Here is a 19,018-nt window from a genome sequence, read left to right as displayed (position 1 = left end):
CTGACAAGAAGCTTGAGGATAAAAAACACATGTCAGGATACAAGACTAGAAAGGAAGAGTCTGACTCTTACTGACTGTGGGGTCACTTCACTATTTCACTTCTGGGTATCTCAGTGTGTGTGTGTGTGTGTGTACCACAAAGATGTTGAAACCTTCACCCTAGTATTTCTGAATGTATCTTTATTTAGGAAGAAAAGCTTTGTAGAATACACACACACAACACAGAATACACACACACATTTTTTGAGTACATTTAGTGTGGCTTGGGACTACATTATTTTAGGACTGGCCACCTTGTACTGGATAACCAATTGGGGCCTCATTTAAGGGAGAGGTTAATTCATTCAAAGAGGCAATCAGTTGGAGAGGGAATATTAGAGGAGGAACATGAGATGGAGGGAAGAAAGGAAAGAAAAATGTGATGTGGTGATATTTTACTTCTAATAATTTTTTAAAAATTAAATAGCTAAAAACCATCTTTGTAGATAATCAATTTTATATTAAGTCACTGGGGAAGTTCCATATCCCATATCCCTGGGCTGATATAGAAAGGAAGAAACTAAGGCTGGAGAAACAGCTCCGTGGGTAAAGCACATGTAGTACCTGAGACGCTGGGCATGCGTGTTAAAGTTAGGCACAAGAGCATAAGGGGAGCAGAGACAAAGAACCCCAGCCTCCAGTGGCCAGCCAGTCTAACCAAAACCCAGGTTCAGTGTGACCATTTGTCTCACAAAATAAAATTAATAACAATAGAAAAAATACCCAGCCTTGTTCACTGGTCTACGCATGTGTGTGTGTGTGTGTGCGCACGCACACACACACACACACACACACACAGGAAGAGTTAGATGTAGAAATAGACATGTACAGAGAAATACAGTATAAAGACCCACCTCCCACCTTCCAGGGAAGCCTTTCCACTCAGCCAAGGATGTCTGCAGATCCCAGGACTTGGTAGAAGGGCATGGGACAGAGTCCCGCACAGCCACCCTGCATCAATCTCCTCTTCTGACTTCCGATCGTCAGACTGTCAGATAGTAGTACATTTCTGTTGTTAAAGCCATACGTGTAGTAAATACCATGTCAGGGCGGCTCTAGCAATTTAAGAAGCCAGTGAAAGTAACCATGGCACATTCTGTGACTCATATTTGTACACAGGTAAATGCCATCGAAATTGTAAAATACCCTTCATTGGAAAACACAGTTAACCCCATAGAACCAAAGTGTGTAATAAACACAAAATAAGAACAGCCTGGAGGCGGTACCTTTTCTCATTGTACGGGTGATCAGCAAGCTAAAGACACCTGGCAGAGTTGGGGGGTGTGAGGAAACGGAAACACCCGCTCTGTCAAGAAGGGAACCACCCCAGGAAGAGAAATTTGGCATTTTTTTAAAAATTAAAAAACAATGTATGTCTTAACTTAGCAAACTTATTCCTAGGATTTTCTATCTTACACACACACACACACACACGCACACACACACGTTTTATCCTAGCATTTCTTAGGAACTGTTACAAATATTAAAGCACTGAAAATGTCCCTGTGTAAATCTAGTATACAGAGAATTCATCAAGTGTGACTCCTTTAACTGTGGAAATGAGAACCAGCTGGGCTCAATGAAAAGAACCCTGTTCAATGCAGAGGAAGAGGAAAGTGAGACACAAAGAGAAAACATGTTGAAAACAAGAGTCTGTGCTGCCTTGTACTGGGAGCATTTCTAGAGAGCTCTGAGAGGAAGCAAATGGCAGGATTGGTCTCTGAGAAAAGGGGGAAAGGAATGGGGAGAGGTGTTTTGTGAGCTGTGTCTGCAACTAGTTACTTTTTAAAAAACTGAAAGAATGCTATGACACGGTATGGCATTTTTTTTTCTATTGTGTTATTGATCAAAAAGGGAAGTTCCTAATATCCCATGGACGACTTAACTTCCTTAGCTTTAAGACATTGACAGAAGACTCTGGTTGAGGCGCATGAAATTGGGAGTGAATCCCTTGGTGTACTAAGAGTGAGGAAAAGCTAACTTGGTAAAGGAGAAACACACAGTTCTTGGTGGGAATTGATCTGCTCCGACCCTGAGATTACACAATCTCTTTGAAAAAAGGGTTACAGCAAGAAAGTAGGTCCCAAACTCCTACTGTCTGCCCTTACCTCTGTCTGAGCATCCTTTGAAATCTCTACCAATTGTGTGTGTTTTCTGCCTGTGTCCTTGAAGGACTTCCAAGGAGATTTCATCACTGGCAGCTTAGATACCTCGACAGATGACAGATAATTCAACTTGTAATAAACAACTGCTCCCAGGAACCGAGATGACCTGCTTTACTATGAATTTCATCCCATTTAACCTATGAATGAAGAGATGACTTCATAATATTTGTTTGACAGTCATAATAAGAGGAGGGAGGGAGAGGGGGGAAAGAAAACAAAGAGGAAGAAGAATGGAGGGAGGGAGGGAGGGAGGGAGGGAGGGAGGGAGGGAGGGAGGGAGGGAGTGAGTTTTTGATTAGTGCAGGGAGTATCTGGTGGTAGCCATGAAAGGATTTTCCTTTCTTATACCTTGAGTGAAATTCTTTCTTCAAACTCAATTAGAGTAACCATTGCTAAAGACTCCACGCTCATTGTGCTTGTTAACTTTGATCAACTTGACACACGCTATCCACACCTGGGAGGAGGGAAGCTTAGCTAAGGAATTGCCTCCATTAGATTGGGCCTGTGGGAACATCTGGGGGACATTTACTCAATTGCCAATTGATGTGTTTCAGATCACTGTGGACAGTCCCACCCTGGGCTGATGGGTCTGGGCTATATAAGAAAGACAGCAGAGCAAGTCAGAGTACAAGTCAGTAAGTAGTGTTCCTCGAAGGCTCTGCTTCATTTCCTGCCTTGATGTCCCTCTCTGAGTTCCTGTCTCCTTCAGTACTGGGCTGTGACCTGGAAGAGCAAATATTCTCCTTTTCTCACTAGGCTGTTTTTGGTCATGGTGATTATCACAGCAACAGAAAACAGACTAGGAGAGTAATATATGTAAAGTCAAACTTCTCCCATGTGTGTATACCACATCTGACATATTCTGGTAAGGAGAACACACCATACAATTAAAAATTAATTCATTACAAAATATTTTAAGTGCAGTGTGTAAACTATTCAGTATGGGAGCCATCTATCTGGTTAAGCTGGCATGGACTGCTTTTGTCCTTCATTTTAAACTTTATTCATTTTTTAAGTGGTGGGGCCACCCACTATTTAGGATTCTAACTGGGGGTTAATTTTAAATTTTCAAGCAAGCATTCTATAGCAGGCATGCTTCCTTTTCATTGTTTGAGAAAAATAAGTCCTTAAAGGAAATAAAAATATTAGTCTCTTGCTTGGCTGACTCCATATTTCTGACTCAGCTGTCACTCTCCTGTTTCCTCATCGCCTCTCCCAGAGTGGGTACCTCTTGGCAAAAACTATCTCTGCATCCATCCATATCAGCGTATGAATATAACCACCTTTCTCTTTCTGACCCTTCATAACACATGTGCACAGGAAACCAATTCTTTATCTTTCGCTCGGTTTCCTGTTTTGTTGTTTTCTCAATGTCTTAAATCTATTCTTGCCACCCACTTCTCCTTTGAGAAAGCTGATCTTTTCAATATCCTGACACGATCAATTTCCAAGTAGTTTCTCAAAGAACGAGACTCATAGCTGTTCAATTCTCGAGTCATTTTGCCAGAAAACCACATCCACACCAATTCGGTGAACGAAACCCTTTCCACTCCAGGTTGCTTTGGGTCATGGTGTTCATCCCAGCCACAGAAAGCAAAGGAGGGCAGTCATAGATGCGCTGCCACCCTTCCCATGGGGCTATTCCTGCTCTGACACTTGCTCTGTAAAAGACGCTGTCTTCACCTCAATTCCCAGACACCTCTGGAGCACAGGCAAGAACTTCTGTTCCCACCCTCTTGGATGCGTATTTACCTTTTTGTAAATATGTTTGTGCTTTGTATTTTTAATTATATAATTCTATTAAATTTTATGTAAGTAAATTAGGTCAGAGACAAATAAAAAATAATACTTCCAATGAAAATTAAGTGCTTGTTTCAGAAAATAATGACCTGTGTGAGTCCATTGAAAAAATGCTGCGTTTGACATCGAAATGCCAATTGTAATGACTGTTGGACATTATGGATTTCTGGAGGCCTTCCTCACTTAGATGACTTCTTAACCTACTTAAAATGCACTGCCTCTCCAGTAACTCCTCAGTTTCTTCCATACCAGCTTTGCATACCAGCTGTTCTGTTAGCTATTTTTGTTCTTCCCAAAAATGCAGTTGCAAGAGTACTATGATTTGGAGAGAGAGCGGCAGATGTAGTGAGAAGTGGATATACTCTGGGTACATTTGGTACAGGGGACAGACAAGACTCATGCCCAGGCTGTCCTCAAACTCACCATATAACCCAGACTAACCTTAAACAGCCATCCTCGGCTTCTTAATGATGGGATGAACATATGCACCCACACCAACCTGGATGTATTTAACAGTAGAACCATTTCATTAAGTGTGTGAATGTATATGGAATGTGGAGGGGGAAAAGGAGAGAAAAGTGATGTCAAGATATTTTTAGTTGAGCTACTGGAAAATAAGTTGCTATTTCAAATAGGGAAAGAACAGAGTAGAACAAATTGAGAAATGCGTCAGAGATTTGGATTTGTACAAATGAGTTTTGTAACTCCCACTGCTGTCCAAGTGGGGATTTTTCAATAGGAAGTTGGGTTGTGTCAGTCTTGAGGCTGTGAAGTTTTGGGTGAAGCTACGAATTTGAAAGCAAACTGTTAAGAGATAAGGAAGAAAATGTTTCACAAGGAGGGTGTGAAGTCAACTTTTTCTAGTGATTCTGATTGGTCCAGTGAGATGAAGGCAGGCAACTAAGAGCAGATTGATGAATCTGGTAAGACTGGCTTGAGTGGTAGCGATACCAAAATGAACTAAAGGAAAATTAATGAGAGCCTCTGGATGACTTTCTTAGTTCCATTCTTGTCTTGCTACTGTCTATTCTAAGTTGGTGTGGGACCATTGTATTCTGTCAATTATATTTTAAATAAACACTGATTGATCAGTAGCCAGGCAGAAGTATAGGTGGGACAACTGGACAGGAAATAGAGGCAGGTCAATGAGAACAGGAGTATTCTGGGAAGAAGAAAGCTCTTTCTGCAGTTGTGAGCCAGCCACAGAAGAAGCAAGATGTGACTGCCAAGCTAAAAAAGGGTACCGAACCATGTGGCTAACATACTAGAATAATGGGCTATATAAGTTATAAGAGTTAATAAGAAGCCTGAGCTAATGGGCCAATCAGTTTATAGTTAATGTAGACCTCGGTGTGATTTCTTTGGGACTTAATGACGGCAGGAACTAGGCAGGACAGAAAACTCAGTCAACACTAAGTGAGACAGCCAGCGTGGTTTTTCTTTAATTAAACAGTGACATGCCAGTACAGAGTACTTTCAACAATAGTGGCATTTATCTTGTCTGTGAAGGTCAAAAAATAGCCTTGAAGATAGCTCACATCACTTAAAATAGAGAGCGCTTACAAGAACAATGATGACATGAGTGTAAAACAAATGTATAACAATTAGATGCTGCATAGCCAGAGATAAAGCAAACACATAATTATATTGTTACTAGGAGCTACGATTTTCAGTATAAGAGAAGTAAAACACAAACATAAAATTAATAATATTAAAGCCTTGTACTTTTGTTCTGAATTGAGGTTATAGATATGAACTCATAACGTTTATGTCTCTCCTGTCTTCTAGTGACCAAAGGGATGACTCAGCTGTTAGAGCAGGCACTGCTCTTCCAGGGGACTTGAGTTTGGCTCCCAGCTCCCATGTGGGGCAGCTCAAAACTGCCTGTAACTCCACCTTCAGGGGGTCCAGCACTCTTTTGTGGCCTCCAAGAGCACTGAACTCATGTGCACAAACACACACACACATGTACATAACTTCAAAAATAAAATATTAAAAATACTATCTTCTAAAACTAGCCACTAAAGTTCAGAAAACCCATGCCAGATGGCAGGAAGTAGCCCTGACATACTCTCTAAGTTTTGTTTCTATCAGCAGTGGGCATGGTTCCACAGAATAGTAGACAGTCTCGTCTCTAGGGCGGGATAGTTACAAGGTATGTTTAGGACACTGAGGATTGAGGATTGGTTCTTGCCCTGAGAATGCTCTCCTGCCTTGTATATCAGTGGTTCAGGATCTATGTCCTTGGGAGTCCAGGCCTTATACCAGTAGTTGTAGCCAGATTGATCCTCTGGAGTTTGGTCTGAGATTGTGTCACACCACTGGCTACTCTGGCTCTGAGGTCTCAGATGTGGGACTGAGCAATTCTGTTGGCATCCTTCGGTCACCAGCCTGCAAAGGTCTATTGTGAGACTTCCCAGTCATTATATACACGAGCCAGTTCTACTTGCAAATTTCCCTCTTGTCTCCCCATCTACATCTTTTCACTGGCTCTGACTAATATATTTGCCATCTGACTGATGAGAAAGAATCAAGCACTTACCAGCCTTTTTTTTTTAATGAACTCTCTTTCAAGACAACCAATAGCTAAAGCTCTCTCCTCAAAAGAAATAAAGTAAATAAATGTCAAAGGACTCTCCCAGTTAGAAAATAGTGAATTGCTAACCCCTGTGGAACTGGTCAACCTTGGCCATGATCATCAGATGCTACCAAACTAATACGGTGAAAAGTCACTGTGGAATTTGAGAACAGATGGCCCAGGTATACAGTGCCCAGCTCTAATAACCTTCAACCTTCAAACTATGGGACAATATGACATCACGGGTCTTTGGATATGACGCTGCAAGGGAAGCTACCTCTGTGAAATATTCCTGCTCCATCCCCAAGTCTAACTGACTCTAACCTGGCTGTCAGTTCACAGGCAACACTGCTTCTAGAAGAGCATGTTAAACAGCAGCACTCACTGGGCTCCAGCGAGGTGACGCAGCAGATCACAGTGCTAGCTGCATAAGCTTGACAGCCCGAGTGTGTTCCATGGTACCCACATGAAGGTGGAAGGAGAAAACTGACCTCCACTCACTCTCCATGATACCTGTGTGCCCATGCACATATGCGCTCACACACTTCATACACATACAGGCAATAGCAATAAATCAAAGCATAAAAATAAAAAAAGAGCAACACCAGAATGTAACCATCCAAACCCAGGCCATTCTGTTCCACATACTGACTAATATCTGTAAATGAAGAGAAAATGGTAATAAGTTTAAAGAAAAACTTACTAAACATCTATACAGAGCATACATGATTCTGCATTAGGACAAATCAAGGTTATGTTGTGTCTTTAAGAAAATCCTGGAACATTAAACACAGGTTGGACATTACTAAAATGTCACCTTCCAGGGAAGCTTCCCTGGTTTTAATTCCTAAAATGGAAACCCTCCTCCACATTTTCTCCAGCTCTTCCCAACACTTGCTAAAGTGTGCAATTTCTTGTTTTGATTCATGTCTACCTCTTCCTGTGATAATGCAAGATATGGAAATCAAAAGAATTCTGTGTGTTTTGTTCACTGCTAGAAGCCAGATGGATCTGCAAGAGTACAGAAATAGAGGTGTCCCTTTGTACATGTGCCATGGCTGTAAACACAAACCACTGGAGATTGAAAATAATCAGAATAAGTTATCTGAATACCAAGCATGTACATACTTGATATCATTCTCTGGACAACATGACATAATAACAATTAATACAGCATTTGTACTATATTAGGTTTTTAAAAAATCAGGAGAAGACATGAAATATGAGTGACAAAGTGAAAATTATATGCAAATATCTCAGGATTTTATAGAAGAACTTTAGACATAGATTTTGGTAGCCTTCTGACTAGGCATCCTAAGACGAGCTCCCAATAGGTACAGAGGAATGACGGTATTTATGAATAAATATGTTACAAAATACTTAAAACTTAGAATGAAGGCCAAATTAAGGACAAAAGATTGTAATAGCATTTCATTTGTATTTTAATAAATAATGCTTGCCTGAAGATCAGAGAGTAAAACAGCCCAAATGGTCAGCCTTACAGTTTGGGCAGTGTGACATACATCTTTAATCTCATCAGCCACACTAGTTTGCCATAGAAACCAGGTGATGCATGCCTTTAATCCCAGCCCTAGAGAGGAATATAAGACGGGAGGAGACAGCTCTCAGTCTCAGTCTCATTCTGAGATTCCTGGAGGCCGGATTGCCATTTCAGACTGAGGTTGATGCTAGAGCCAGTGACTGGCTGCTTTGCTTTTCTGGTCTTCAGGTTGAACCCCAATTTCTGTCTCTGAGTTTTTATTAATCATGCTACATTTGGTGCCCAACTTTTGGGGCATGAATTTACAAAAAAGCCATTTGCCTGAGGCTTTTTAGCCACCACCTATTCTCTTTGAATGGATACCTTGCTTGACCTGGATATAATGGGGAGGGCCTTGGACCTTCCACAGGACAGTGTGCCTTGCCTTCTCTGAGGATTGAATAGGGTTGGGAGGGCATGGGGAGGGAATGGGGGGGGAGCAAGAACTTGGATTGGTATGTATAGTGAAAAAAGATATATATGTGTGTGTGTGTATATATATATATATATATATATATATATATATATATATATAATATTTCCTAATTGGACAAGCAGGACACAAAAGAAAGTGACTGCAAATCATTGTCAAGACAAGGAGGGGCAGCCATTCAGAATATCCTGTTGAATATGATAGGCCTGTAGGCCGAAGATAGATGCCCCAATGTTGCGGAGAAGCTCTGGGTGACTGTCAAGCATCCAGCTGTTTCTGTCCTTACTCACGTTCTTTGGAAGTTGTTTACTTGTACTTCCTGCTTACTCAGTTAATATTATTTGCTGTGGGACAATGGTCTTTTATCTGGTAACTTGTATTATTTTTAATAAAATGATGATTGGCCAGTAGCCAGGCAGGAAGTATAGACAGGGTGATGGCAACCAGGCAGCAAATGGAGGTGTACAACAAGAATTCTGAGAAGAGGGAAGCTTCATTCTGCAGTCGTGATCCAGCCTCAGAGGAAGCAAGATGTGACTGCCTTGCCAAAAAAGGCACCAAGCCAAGTGGCTAGCACAGAGAAGAATTATGGGCTAATGTAAGTTATAAGAGTTAATAAGAAGTCTGAGCTACTAGGCCAACCAGTTTATAATTAATGTAGACATCTGTGTGTTTCTTTGGGACTGAATGACTGCAGGACCGGGTGGGACAGAAACCTCTGTCAACAAAATGGCACTCGGTCAATAATTATTTCCTTATTGGGTCTCTGAGGGAGTTGAAGACTAGATAGTTTTTCTTGTTTACCTGACACAGAAAGCAAGTTATGATAGAAAATAAATTAAGCACAAGACTTTGGACTCGCCAAGGTAGAATAGATATGAAATATTTTCTCTGAATTTGTCAAATGCAAATGGACTAGACATTGTTGATGTATTTGTTGCCTGTATATATTGTATATAGTTATTATACTTATTATATATAGTTTTTCTTATATTAGCTATAGTCTTCTTTTTTGTTTTAGATTAAAAGAGGAAATGTAGTGGTATTTTATTTGTATTTTAATAAATAAAGCTTGCCTGAAGATCTGAGAGTAAAAAAGCCCCACTGGTCAGTCTTACAGACCAGGCAGTGTAACATACATCTTAAATCCCAATAGCTACAGTAGTTTGCCATAGAAACTAGGTGGTGCATGCCTTCAATCCAAGTCATGGAGAGGATTATAAAATGGGAAAAGAAAGCTCCTTTCGGTCTTAATCTGAGATTCCTGGAGGCAGGATCACCATTTTGGACCGAGGTCAAGGTAAGAATCAGTGACCGACTGCTTTGCTTTTCTGGTCTTCAGGTTGAACCCCGATTTCTGTCTCTGAGTTTTTGTTGGTCGTGCTACATAAAAGATAGACAGCATTTGTTTGCAGTGTCATATTATAATTTGCCATAGTTTGGATATGGTCTGTGTCTGCACCCCAACAGTTTCCATGCTGGGAGCCTGGTCCACCATGTGGCAATGTTGAGTCTGTGGAACCTTTAAGAGATGGGACCTCATAGAGGATGCCTAAGTCATGGGTAATCACTCTCTGAATAAATGAATCCTGTTCTGAATGTGGGAGTTGATTCTTATGAGGATTGCGTGGTCCTTCTCTCGTCTCTGACTTCCTGGATGACTGAGCCATATCTTCTGCAGTTCTCATCATCATGATACCACCTGCCATGCTCTGATGTAGCCAGAGGGCCGCCATCAGAGCCCAGGAGCCGCAGCGCTATGTTCATAGACATGTGAAATTGTGAGCTCAACTTATCTTTCCTTCATCTGTTTCCAAACATCCTGTACTTTATTATACCAGCATCAAAGGACTAAGACAGGTACTGTTGGAAAGACTTACTCAAAAAACTCTTGCCAAGCGGAATGTGGTTTTCATGTGAAGTCATAGCTCCAACCTTTTAAGTTAGATGGTAGTTTGTCGTTCTTGTCTGTTAGAGATACAAATAATTTCTGTGCAACAACGAGAAAAATCTCAGAGTTTCTGCTTTGTACTGCCTTCTAGAACATTAGCTAGTTTTTTTTTGTCTAACCTATTTATCTAAGTCTAATATTCCTTTTAAATACTAGCAGATGTAAAGTGCTTCACAACATTCCTTGAAGAGAATTTGATGCGTTATTGACCTCCCCATAAATGAATATTTAAAGTCAGGTCTTTCTGACTCCAAGTACTGTTCCTGTTACATTTTACCTGGTCACATCCAAGCCTGTCACAAATAAATAATTAGATCTCTAACGTGTGTAGCTCTCTGAGCTATGAATGTCACTTTCTTGTAGAAACTTACACTTTGGAAAATGTTTTCAAATTGTCACGAGATGCGCCACCTGCTGTTGAATCTGGCATCTGTTCGAGACTTTTCCCTGGTTAATCAGTTTTCTGTCACTGTAATGAAATGCCTGACACAATCTTATATGAAAAGCAAGAGTTTACTTTGGTTCATGGGTCTGGCAGTTACATCCAAGATCAGGAAGTCCTTACCCTGTGTTTGTACTGACTTTCTGCTTTCATCAAGACGTAAGTAAATGCTGAGACTATCAAAGTGCAAATCATAGGGAAGTAAAATGCCCAGACTTGGCCTCTAAGAAAACCCAGACATTTTGAAGAAGAAGAAGCAGCAAAGGACAATTTTAAAAATTATAACCTGAAAACAAAAGAATGAGAAAAGCCAGTGAATGTGAGAAAGAAATGATCAGTAAAACAGAGGAGAATATTCTCTCTTTTATCATTTATGTTTGCATCCAGCCATCTTGACATTGACATAAAGTAAGTTCAATTTTAAAGACTTTGACAAAGAGACCAGAATATAATGAGCAACATAGAAGGTAAGCAGGGGTGGTGAGGTGAATTAGAACCCCACCTCCCTGGCTCTCAGCACTCCCTGTGGCTGTACTGAGATCTTTCATAGGCATGTTCTTTATATCCCTGTACTCTTACCTGAACCTCCAGTTTCTGTAACTGCAATAAATGACTGACATCCCCAAAATCCATGGGGGAAGCCAATCTTCACCAAAATGTGAGAGTCATGGGATTTAAGTCATACCAACCAAATCCCTCTCCAGAGACCCATCTTGTTCTCTGTACTGGATCTCCATCCCACTCCCAGGCTCTCACCGACCTCCTCACATACTCTAAGTCCTGACTGTCACATGAACACTTAACACTCTCCCACGGTACCAAGAGCCACTGTCAGTGCTGACAGCCTGTGCATACTTTAGTGAATCCTGGACGTGTGTCTCTCAGCTTGTTGAGGGCCATCTTAGCCAGAAGATAGTTCCTATGTGTAGCCTTCAAGGGGAACCAAAGGTGATTCTTCAAGCATATTCTACATTTAATGTCCCTGGTTCAACTTAGAGAGTTGAGTTTCATTTTCAAAGTCAAGCCTTGATATCCATCTTCCCATGGGGCAGGGAGTGTAACTCATCCATAGAGTGTGTGCTTAGCTTTAATCTGAGATCTCAAAATACATCACCGGTAGAAGGACATCATCCATCATATTTGTGAGGGGCTCACACCTTACCAGGCTTTAAGAAAAAGACGAAAGTTCCAGGAAGTAAGGGGATCATGCCAGTCTTTCTTTCAGATTAAGCTGTAGCATCCGGAGTTCTAGAGCTTCCAATCTATTATCTCAGACAGTAAGTGTTTCCAATTGCCAGCCTCCATGACTACATGGACCACTTCCACCCACCCACCCCACGCCCACACACAGTATTTCCATTTCTCTGGAGACCCTGTGACATCAGCACTGGCACTGGATGTCAGGTAGAAGAAGAAAGGTCTCAAGGAGAGATTGTTCACGTTGACTTGATGGACACACAGGAAGTGGTTACTGGAGCTGGCAATAGAAAGGCAGTCCCTTGCAGAAGTGACATAAGATGTGGCAACCCTGTCAACTGCAAAAGTGACACCCTCAGGAACCTAAAGCTGAAGAGTCCAGTCTTTTTTTATATATCTTTTTGGTTGTACAAGAGAAAGTGCAGATACAGAGGGAAGAATTCTGGATCGAGAATTGGCAGAATCAACGTTTCTGATTTGCTAGGTTTGAAAATAAAAACTGCCATTCTGTGTTTCTTGATAAGGGCACCAAAATAAGAAACAATCCCAGGATAATCATGAAACTCAGGGTGTTGTCAGTAAATTGTGTCCTCAGAACAGAGGTCTCAACGATGTGGCTGTAAGGCGCTTTGTGTATATGTGTGTGTAAATATTATCTAGAAACATAAAGAACCCCCCAAACACATAAGTAAGTAATTCAACAGAAAGAGTGAAGATCTGAACAAAGTTTAAATGGACAAATAAAACAGACGAGGAAAAGGACTTGTTGGCAAATAGGGAAACTTAGATACTGTTTTTCTATTTTTCTCATAATAAAAAAAAAAGTTGAAGACATTCAAGAGTGGTCAGCTTGTGGAGAAGTGGGCCCTGTAGACTGATGAGTAGGTGTGAAATGACAAAGCTATTTCAGAAGGGATTCGGAAACATCTGGATTTCAAAAACCATTAAAACTTAAAGCATGCACTGTGGTAGTTGGAATGAAAATGACCCCATAGGTTCACAGGGAGTGGCACTAGCAGGGGTATGGCATTGTTGGAGGTGTGGCCTTGTAGCAGGAAGTGTGTCACTGTGGGGGTGGGTTTCGAGGTTTCAGAGGCGCAAGCCAGCCCAACTCCTCTCTCTCTCTCTCTCTCTCTCTCTCTCTCTCTCTCTCTCTCTCTCTCTGTTTCTTCTTGCTGTCTGCTGATTCGGATGTAGAACTCTCCCCTTCTTCTCCAGGACCACCATGTCTGCCTGCGCACCACCGTGATGATAGTTGACTAAACCTCTGAACTACAAGCCAGCCCCAGTTACATTGTTTTCCTTTATAAGAGTTGCTGTGGTCATGGTGTCTCTTCACAACAATATAAACCCTATCTAAGGCAGGCACAATATCTCACTTTACCCAGAAATTTTATCTCTGGGCATCTGTCATACAGAACATTCCAGTATAAACATGAAAAGTTAAAGGTGTTCACTGCAGGACGAAAGTTTCACAAAAAAATGGAACTCTGTCATTCCTGTACCGCTAGTAGCCAGATCACTGCCTGGAACACAGTAGCGGCTCAAAATAATTTGTTGAATGAATGAATGAGTGAGTGAGTGGGATTGAAAAACTGTAAAACTGGCCAGTCAGATGGCTCACTGCTATCAAGCCTGAAGGCCTGAGCTTGATCTCCAGAGCCTACGCAGTGGAAGACAGAACTCACACTGATTGTTCTCCTGCTGCCACACACGTCCTGTAGCCCATGGCCCCCAAATGTAACAGGGATACATGATTAAAATTTGGAAGTTAAACTTTTGTCAACTGGAAATGATTGTCTCTACCCTATAAGGAATGAGGTAGATTGGTTGTGTACCAATATGAATGACCCACCACCACCAAGTGTTAGGTTCACAAGATAGTTCAATAAATCTATGTAGCTTTCAGCATTGGCAGACTGAATTATGGAACTAGGATTTGATACATGGATGATTGGACCTAATCCATACTTGTTGTGTGGAGTGGTATCTGCATCACTACGTTTGCACAGCAGTAAACTTCAGACATTTTCCATGACAAGATTATTCCCTAGCGCTCTTCCTTTCCTCAGGTGCCGGGTGCAGTCACTACTGTTTCCATTTTACGTGGAGAGAACACACCACAGCACATACACATTGAAGACCCGGTCCAAGGTCATGCTGCAGCAGAGCCAAGATCCAAGCTCAGATGATCTGGCTTCAGAGTTCACATTCTCAAACCACGGGAGGATAAGGTGCCATGTGTTCAGGTTAAACTTGTTGGCTCATTTCGCTTATAATGTTTCTTTCTCTTCCAAAGGTCTCTGTATATGGCCTGTAAACTTCACAGACACTCTGCCTACAAACATGCACAGGCAGTTAATTTAGAGGCTCGGGAATTCAAACCCAACAACCGCGTGTAGATATTTTACTCAAACTTTCCGACTCAGTTTGCTTATCTATGATGTGGAGATACCAATTGTAACGCCCTCTGCGCCGTTGTCTTCTGTCCCATTCTGTTCCGTTCATCCACTCACTGTGATGCTGGGGATGACCCCAATGCACTGTGTAAACTGAGCGGGAGCCCCTGCCTCTGAGCTGCCTCTCAGCTCTGAGGTGGTTGGTAAAGGACTACACAATTGGCTGTTTTTAAGTGCCTGGCACACAACAAATATCTATCACTAATCTATTCACATAAAACACACATGTGTGTTTACATGAGGGCATGTGTGTGTGTGAAAAGATGAACATCACAATATTAACAGGTTAGGCCAATGAGGTGGACACAGTTGATAGGGATGCTTGCTTCTAAACCCAATGACTTGAATTTGATTCCCAGAGTCTACATTGTGAGTGAGAGAGCTGATGTTATGACCTTCAATTGTATGTGGTGGGACATGTGTACACACGCATGTGCGCGCACACACATGAAGTAAATATGCACAATTTTATTAATCAATCCTGTTATTTTTAGATTGATTATGATCTGACAGACACAAATAATTCGTACCTGCTGAATGCTTATACATACACGGGAGTGGATCGGTAGAGCCAGCGCTCATCAATCTACACTCCACGGGGTTAATACTAATCACACATCATGCCAATTCCACACATCCGGTTTGCGAAGCACAGTGATTTTACCCAAAATGATCGAACAACCGATATCATTTAAAAATCAGTAAGCAAAACACTTAGCAGGACTCTGAAAGTAATTCTACACATACACTTTCAAGTAAAACCAGGACCCAAACCACTGCATCTAGCTTGTGCCTCTGATGACAGACTGTGAAAGCGGGCTCTGGGCATGCCTCCCCAGCCTGTGGCGCTTCTGTTTGACTTCAGACATCAGTTCTACACTAAGATGCCTGGGGGGTAGACATGCAACAAACCCTCCATCCCTTTGGTGGAAGGGGGTATGCGGGCTGATTCCTTTGGGCTGATGAAGGCACTGTTCCCCAGGGTCTGCACAGGTCCATCAGTCTGATTCAGCTTATCTGATGGGCAATATTTCAGTTTTTAAAGTCTGATGGCTTTGTTTTATTTAAGATCAAGTGCGAAGAGTCATGATGCTGTCTCAGCTAGGTTTTTGTTTGCTGTGTGTTTTGATTAATTAATGTGCTTATTTTAAGGCTGGTCTCCCTTTGCAACTCAAGCCGGTCCCAGAATTTACAGTGTAGCTATGCAGCCCTGGATAGTCTCGAACTCACAGAAATCTTCCTGTACCAGCCTCCTTAGTGCTGGGGTTACACGCATGAACTACCACCTCAGGATGCTGTTTTATAAAGATAAATAAAACTCAAGACAGACATCTGGTCTTTCTGACTCCCTCCATCCCCACAGCGTGCTCAGTAAGCTACTTGGTCAAGTGTCACCTGTGACCATAAATTTCCGGGCACGGACAGTGGCAGATCGAAACCGCAAGTCAAGTGACAATGTCAAGTCCCTGTGCCTGCGAGTCATATTCTGTTCCTGCAGTGCAGCTGTGGCCAAGGATGACCCCCAATACCCAGCTCAGGACCCGCTGTAGGGGGGTCAAGTATCTTTAGGGAGCTCAGCACGAATCAGCACCCACCTCATATGTCCTGCAACCCCCGAGGTGGTTGGGGGGAGGGGCTGTACTCTGGTAACTTGCACATGGAATTTGGGGCTCATCCCAATCCTCATCACTGCCCCCTCGGCTCCCAGCTGACCCGCAACACAAGATTCTTTGTTTGGAACAGTCGGAACGCTCCCCCGCGCGCACGAGCTCCAGCTGAGTCACAGCCAGCCTCCCGGGAGTTCAGCTGTGCGCCCCACCGTGACCAGCGTGTGCTTCCCAATGCCAACTCACCTCATCTCAGGCCGGAGGATTTGAGTGTAAACGAGACACCGTCCCAGGAAGAGCTCAGAAAAGTGCTTCGGGGTAGGCTTGCCTTTCCACACCATGGGTGCCCGCGGCCACAGAACTATGACCACTGTCACTACCGAGGCAATCAGGACCACGAGACCCACTCCGAGACAGATCTTGGCTTTCCTAGAGAGATGGCAGCAGGGTCTGTCCCCAGACACCTGGCTAAATTCGTAGTTGGCCATGGGGCTCCTTGGAGATCAGCCCAGGCTAGGCAGGAAGAGAGCACAGTGCTGACAGGGTCAGAGCCTGCCCCTCCTCCTTTCTTTCACTTGCCTTTTATCGGTTTCCTTTCCCACCCTCTACCCCTTCTTTAAAGCTTCAAGGGGTGACTGGAGGACGAATGAAACTTTAAGGACGGCAACAGGCACTCCAGCTGCTTACTTCCAGACTCCGGATCCTCATTCTCCAGAGGAAGCCGGCACTTGAGCCTCTTCAGGTGCACAAACAGCTTGGGAACACTCCCGGGCCGGCACCTTCTGTCCCCTGTGCACCTGATGCTCCCTGGAGGGTAAAGTCTGTCCAACTCTCTCTCTCCCTCTCCCTCCCTCCCTCCCTCCCTTTTCTCTCCACTTTCTCTTCCTCCCTCCCTCCCTCCCCCACCTCCCTCTTCCTCCCTCCCCCCTCTCTCTCCCTCTTCTCCTCTCTCTTTCTCTCCCTCTCCCTCCCTCCCTCCCTCCCTCTATTCACTCGATGGCTGGCAATGAATGCCCTAACCTCTACTTCTGAGCTTTGATAAAATCCTGCCCCAAGATCTTTAAGGTACAGAAGAGAGCACCCTCAAAGTTGCGCTTTGACCTCCACTCGCATGTGTCCCATGGAAATCATGCATTATGATCTGCTTTGTGACAGTCATTTTCCAGGCATAGGGCATATTAGATGTAAAAGCTGAGGTAGTAAAGCCACTGGTTTTGTTTTAAGGTACAGAAGAGCAGCCATTGTAGCTAGACTAGAGCATCAAGAGGGGATAGTGTTGAGGGCAGCAGGAGAGCCGGGCTCTGCAGCTCTGGGGGACAGGAGGATTCTATTTTTTGTTTTAGTGCTTTTACATATTTTAAAATTTTTGTTGCCATTTTGCTTCTCAATTTGTCATACCTCTCTCTCTCTCTCTCTCTCTCTCTCTCTCTCTCTCTCTCTCTCTCTCTCTGTGTGTGTGTGTGTGAGAGAGAGAGGGGGGGGGAGAATATATGCCACAAAAGCAAGTGGAGGTCAAAGGACAACCTTGAGGTGTCTTTTCTCCTCCCTCTACTATGTGTGTCCCAGAGGCTGAATTCAGGTCATCAGTATGGACTGTAGTAATATGATCCCTTTTACTCTTTTTGGCTTTTTTGAGGGGGAAGGCAACCAAATAAACCACACCGAGGTTTATTTTTAGTTATAAATGTCCAGTTTTAGCCTAGCTTGTTTCTTGCCAGCTTTCTCATATTATCCCCTCTGCCTTTTGTCGCTGGGCTTTTCCCATTCTCTCACTTCTGTAAATCTTACTCTTACTCAGGGAAAGTTTAAAAAAAATCGTATGTGTGTGTATGTGTGTTTGTGTATTCAGGCTCATATGTGTGGTGCCCATACAGGTCAAAATAAGGCATCGGGTGCCCCAGAGTTGAAGCTGTAAATGGTTGGAAACTGCCTGATGTAGATGCAGGAACAAACTCCAGTGCAAGAGCAGCAAACACTCAAATGCTGACCCTTCTTCCCATCCTCCAGAGGGAGCATTTTCAGATACTGAGGACACAGCCCAGCACAGAGGGTTCAAGAGAACGTGAATGTGATATCAGTGAGTTACAGTGCAACTATATTAAAAAAGGGGAGTTTGCTTGTTGTTTGCTTGTTTGGGTCAAAGGGAACAGAAATAAGGACACAAGTGGATGGTGCTTGGCACTGTGATCGGGATGGGTAACATCTTCTGGAGGTTATTGATTTTTGAACTCTTGGGACTCAGGCAGGGGTGCTATTTTGGAAGACTGTACGTTTAGGAGTCGGGGTTGAGATGGAGGAATTGAGTCACTGAATAAAGATCTTTCATGCTGTGTTATCCCTGGCAACTTGCTGTCTAGTTCTGTGTTTCCAGGTTAGTCATGAAATGAACAACTCTCTTACCCCACATAATATTCTACCCAAAACACGTGGCCAAGAGATCATGAACTGACCCCTCTAAAGCTTGAGCCAAAGTGAATTTTTCCTCTTTTCAATTATTCTGTTGGCTATTTTTTCACAACGAAGAGAAAGTAACACTCTGGGATTCAGGAAAGAGCATGCTGTTCTGAGATCAGACTTCTCGCGCACTTTTGGAGGCCCACAAGCTGACTCAGTAACATTTGACAAATGCACGAGAGGGGGGCGAGGAATCCGAGGCATGGTGGGGGTGGGGGTGGAGAATACAGCTTAGGGGTTGAGATTGTAGAAGTTTTGATGATAATGACCAAAGGGCGTTCTCTCCTGATTCCTTTTTCCACAGAGTAAAAGGAGAGCTCCAGTGGGGACAGCAGAACACTGATGGAGACTAA

The 19,018-nt window shown here is 42.9% G+C and overlaps 1 protein-coding gene across 5 annotated transcripts in view; it reads right to left on the bottom strand.

Moving 5' to 3' along the window:
• The window catches only part of Cd38 (CD38 molecule), a 54,700-nt gene extending 37,662 nt beyond the window's left edge, over positions 1 to 17,038 (bottom strand). For 4 of the 5 annotated variants that reach the window (XR_007593225.1, XM_050150108.1, XM_050150107.1 and 1 more), the window contains exon 1: positions 16,458 to 17,037. Coding sequence is in view for 4 of the 5 variants with exons in the window: in XM_050150108.1 (XP_050006065.1) it covers positions 16,458 to 16,699 (242 nt within the window). In the remaining variant the exon portion in view is untranslated. Of the gene's footprint in view, positions 1 to 16,457 lie in introns of all 5 variants that reach the window. The other variant, XM_050150109.1, reaches the window with a different exon arrangement.
• Between the last annotated feature and the right edge of the window lie 1,980 nt (positions 17,039 to 19,018).

The sequence above is a fragment of the Alexandromys fortis genome, unplaced genomic scaffold (assembly GCF_014885135.2).
Source record: "Alexandromys fortis isolate MF-2015 unplaced genomic scaffold, M_Fortis_MF-2015_v1.1 scaffold_0, whole genome shotgun sequence".
Lineage (NCBI taxonomy): Eukaryota > Metazoa > Chordata > Mammalia > Rodentia > Cricetidae > Alexandromys > Alexandromys fortis.
This window is presented reverse-complemented; position numbering and strand designations above follow the sequence as displayed.